At 37.0% G+C, this 4,587-nt stretch overlaps 1 protein-coding gene across 4 annotated transcripts; it reads left to right on the top strand.

Moving 5' to 3' along the window:
- Positions 1-362: 362 nt before the first annotated feature.
- LOC110812649 (MAP kinase kinase kinase, putative (DUF1644)) lies at positions 363-3,923 on the top strand. 4 transcript variants are annotated; one of them, XR_015813419.1, is made up of 4 exons: positions 363-531; positions 971-1,124; positions 2,396-3,540; positions 3,634-3,923. XR_015813419.1 is itself a non-coding variant. In XM_088207818.1 (2 exons), the coding sequence occupies exon 2, from the start codon at positions 2,474-2,476 to the stop codon at positions 3,485-3,487; it is 1,014 nt and encodes a 337-aa protein (XP_088063944.1). In that variant the 5' UTR covers positions 363-1,124; positions 2,396-2,473; the 3' UTR covers positions 3,488-3,544. The 4 variants fall into 4 exon arrangements, 1 of the variants encoding a protein (XP_088063944.1); XR_015813417.1 differs by having other exon boundaries at positions 701-1,124; XR_015813418.1 differs by lacking the exon at positions 971-1,124.
- Positions 3,924-4,587: the final 664 nt, after the last annotated feature.

The following is a 4,587-nucleotide window of genomic DNA, read 5'->3' as shown; positions in this document are numbered from 1 at the left end:
TAAATAATATTTCTGCTTTTTGTTGGGTGACAGTAGTTGGTCCAAATTGGTATGTGTCTATAATCAGCGAACACCCAACAGCTGTATTCAAATTGTAATTTTTTTTATTTAAAAAAAAAACGTATTTATTTATTATTTAGTAAAATAAATTAACAGTGGGGCCCACCGCGGGATGTACCAAAAATTAACCGCCCCTTCCACCTGCAAAATTACAAAAACGGCGCCGACTTGAGAAACAATTATTAAAAATTTTAAATTACAAAAAAAAAAAAAAAAAAAAATGGGATCACAAAAAATAGCGAACCCAACTCCTCCACCTCAGCTCAGCTCAGCTCAGCTCCGCGCTATATATAAGGTGCCCTATTTTCTCCTCTCGAAACGCTCTCTTTCTCAAACGGAGCCCTAGAGGAAGTTGCTTGTCTTCTTCACATTTTCTCTCTCGTTTGTCGGATTTAACCCTTCGGGGTCTTCCGGATACAATCTCGAATCAGAATCGGAGAGTACTATTCTTTTGTCTTCACGAAGTTTCTGGTAATCATCGAAATTCAAATCCTAATTGTTTGATCCGTTTCTGAGTCCGAGTTTTGCTGGATCTTGTCGGTTTCATCTAATTGGGTTCATTTATAGCTTCGATCGGGTTCTTGGTGTGATCTGAATTTAATTTGTTTTCTGTTGGTCTTGTTGATGTCTATTCCTCTAGGGATTTCTTTACGTGGGAGGTTGAATTGGTTGAGATCGCCGATTCCGAGGTGTGAAGTTGAGTTTTTGATTTTTTAGGTTAGGATGTGTCCGAAAGGGGTTTTCTGATGGAGCTGAGTTTGGTTTGTTTCTGGGAGAATTATTGTTTTGCTTGGTGACGATTGATTAGATGTTGGAAATGGAAGCAATTTCTTATTTCAATTCATTTTGCGCGTACTGTTCTTGCTGTACTTGGTTGTTTGGAGATAAGAAATATTTCATTTTGGCCCAGAGAAATGGCACTCAGTTTGGAGAATGTTAAGCATAGTCCTGGATAAGATTCATCTCATACGACGGCCACTCACGATTTGGTCTACTGATATCTGTACTGCCTGAGGACGGTGACTTGGTTTCCTTTCTGCTGTCTTGTTCTACTTTGGCTCAAGGTGATCAGCTAATTGGGCAACTGAAAGAGTTTAGGTTCTGTTGTTTATAAAAGGAAGATGTAGATTTTCGATGTTATTTATGATAGAAATCTAAGGACTTTTAGTTTTGAGAATTTTAAAAAACACTCCTAGTACATCTCAGCTTCTTGCGGAGAAAATATTTAACTGTCTTACATTGTTTTTTCCTGTCAATAACCTTTGTTGTTTTGTTTATCTGTTTGTTTGTGTCAACCCTGGGAGTTAGGAGTGTGCTGAGACTTGGGAGACATCTTGTTTGGCCGGAGTCTGTAATTTGATACTTTTTGGAACATAAATCACCCTAGCTTGTTTAATGTCATTGCAAGATATTCGAGTAACAAAGGGAGTGAATATATTGTTTTGGCAGTGGTTTGTATTGGAGTTGTTTTTCTATTCATGGGGTATAACTAAGAATGCAACTAGGGAGAAACTGGTTTTTGATATTACAATAGCACAAGATTGCTATGTTTTGGTTGAAGCAAAGGTCAGATAAAAAGAGGTCTAACTCCTGGATATGATACATGAGGACCTATAAATGTTTTTTGATAGAAATGAGGACCTGTATGTTAGCTAACCATATGGCTCCGTAGAAAGACAAAACTGGAAAACATGTGGACAATCAAATGCCAGTAGCTGGCGTATGAGGCTTTGATTAGTTTCTTCAAGTGCTCATTTAATTGAAAAAGTATTAGTTACTTAACATCCTTTGTTAGAGGGTGCTGCATATAGTCCCTTGGCAAAATTAGATTGTGGTCCCTTATGCTGTTGCAGTCAGGTTGTCTTTTAAGAATTTTAATGTTTTATTTATTAAATGCAGATGATTGTTGTATTTTTGACTTGGCCGTGGTGCCATATTTTTAGATCCCAGTAACCTGATTGTCTAGTGCTTTCTTTCCGTTTGTGCTACATTTATCATTTTTATGAGTTTCTAAATTTGGATTCTTAAGGGTGCGTTCTCCTGACACCATGAAGAAAGAAGAGTTGTATAAAACAAATTCATCCATTCTTGCACTTACAAATACTTGATGTTCTGTGGGGTGATTGAATATCTGTTTGATAACAGTACATAACTCCGAATGCTTGATTTCTATCAACATATATTTGATGTCTTTAACTGAAGTACTTCTGTGCTTTCCATCTTTTCTTTTTTGGGCTTTACTAACATCTCAAATATTCTTTCTTCCAATTGGATTTGGATGATTTCTAGCTTGTGAGGGGTATACCATTGCTCACGATGTTGTAATCTCTTGCAGTCTCAATCAAATTAGTTGCTGCTTTGTGGAGGCATCACATTTTTTAGGGTTTGTGTTGATATATTTTGACATTTTAAGATGCCAAAGGAGAGGAGAGATCGTTCTGTCTCTTATGATAGGTATAGGGCATCTCCTTTCCCTTGCAGCTCCAGCCATACCCGGCGATCTTCTCCGAGGATCCCTTCAGACACTGAGGAAAATGTGAAGGAATGGGAAGAAGTTCGCTGCCCTGTCTGCATGGAACATCCTCATAATGCAGTTCTCCTCATATGTTCATCCCATGAAAAGGGCTGCCGTCCATACATGTGTGACACAAGCTATCGTCACTCCAATTGTCTTGACCAGTTCTGCAAATCGTTTACTGAAACTTCATCGTCACTGGTCCAGCAGGTAGAAACTAGGCTTCCAGCCACGCCTGCTGTTGCTTCTGAAGCAACAGTCAATGATTTGCAAGAAGATAGAAATGAGGAAGGACCCTCCATTCCCAATACAGTTTCTTGTGAGAACCTGTTGAAGCAAAAGTTAGTGTGCCCTCTGTGTCGTGGGCAGATTAAAGATTGGGTTGTTGTGGATGCTGCCCGTCGTTTTATGAATGCCAAATCAAGAAGCTGTTCCTGTGAGACATGCAATTTCAGTGGAACTTATACTGATCTGAGGAAGCATGCTAGGGTTGACCACCCCACTGCAAGACCATCAGAGGCTGACCCAGAAAGGCAACGTAACTGGCGAAGGATGGAGCGCCAGAGGGACCTTGGGGACTTGCTCAGCACTTTGCAATCTTCGTTTGGGGAAGAAAGGGGTGAAGATAGCATTTTGCCCATTGACGATGGCGGGTGGCTCACTGTCTTTTTCCTTATTCGAGTTTTTCGTCCAGGATCCAGTCCAAGGAGCAGCAGCTGGTCTGGAACCTCCAGAGCCAGAGCCCAACTGAGTGTCAGGAGAAGATCCACACGACTTTGGGGCGAGAGCTATGAAGGAGATACTGCATCCTCTTCAAGGGATGAGGAAAATGAATCTTCTGATGATGGATCAGGTCCTTGGAGGCGCAGGGAGCGCACTCGCCGACGGACAACACCTGATGACCAACCATGATTGGTAGATTGCATTGGCCGTGTTTGATTTGCTTTATATGGTGGTTTTGAAATGTGAGTAGTGTCATTGTAGCTTTTTGTTGATTATGGGTTATCATTGGTGAAGACATATGATTGACTGCTTTCTGCTTTTCCTTGTGTTTTCAGATGAAAGAAAAGATAGGTGGGTTGGTGTATGAATCAGATTTGGTTGGAGTTGCTGATTGGTCTGGAAAGAGTCAAGGGTGAGCGAAATGTAATTTACTGAGTTTCTTTGAGCGAATTCATATCGATTTTTCACTTCAGCAGCTCTTTATGATGATACTTGGCTTTTGTTGTCATACCTCGTGTCAATTTGCTCGCTCGACGTGCAAATTTGAAATAAATTTGTTCAATGTTCCTCTTTAATGATTGATGAAAAAAGCCCTGTTCTGTTCAGGCTTCTCTTGAACTTAAAAGATCCAGTCTCACAAGCAATATATACATGTATGTATATTATGTGTGTATACATATATATCTATATAACTATATATATGTATATATGTCAACATTCTTTTCTTATAACATCTTAGTTTTTTAAATGTACAAAATTGTGTGTACGTGCATACAGGAGCAATAGAGATTTTTTTTTTTTTTCCTTGGCAAATATTTTATGAAAAGTAAAGGATTTTTTTTATACGTGAATTAGGTTTAAAATAAAAATAATCGCTATTAATTTAAAATAAATTAATTATTTTTGTTATATCTATTAAATAATTATTTACAGTTATAATTTTTACACTTACATAAAAATAAAATATCCACATTAAACTAAAAAATAAGAAATTTTTTTCATTTTTGTTTGAATAAATAGAATTGTTTCAAAAAGTAGTTATAAAATTAAACATTAAACTAAATAAAAACGAAAATATAATTATAAAAATATGACTACTAGTTTTAAATTACTATATAGTATTTGTCTTTGAGTAATTAATAATTGTCAAAACATTATTTACGTACGTATGAGTTATTAATACATTATCTTATTTTTATTTTATTCTATATTTTGGATCGTAAAAATATAAATTTCAATCTCGTGCAATACTTCAACTACATGATAAATTTATTATTATTTTTTGAAAT

The sequence above is a fragment of the Carica papaya genome, chromosome 7, assembly GCF_054855325.1.
Source record: "Carica papaya isolate Zhongbai chromosome 7, ASM5485532v1, whole genome shotgun sequence".
NCBI lineage: Eukaryota > Viridiplantae > Streptophyta > Magnoliopsida > Brassicales > Caricaceae > Carica > Carica papaya.
The sequence above is the reverse complement of the archived record's forward strand: the minus strand, read 5'-3'. Positions and strand labels throughout refer to the sequence as shown.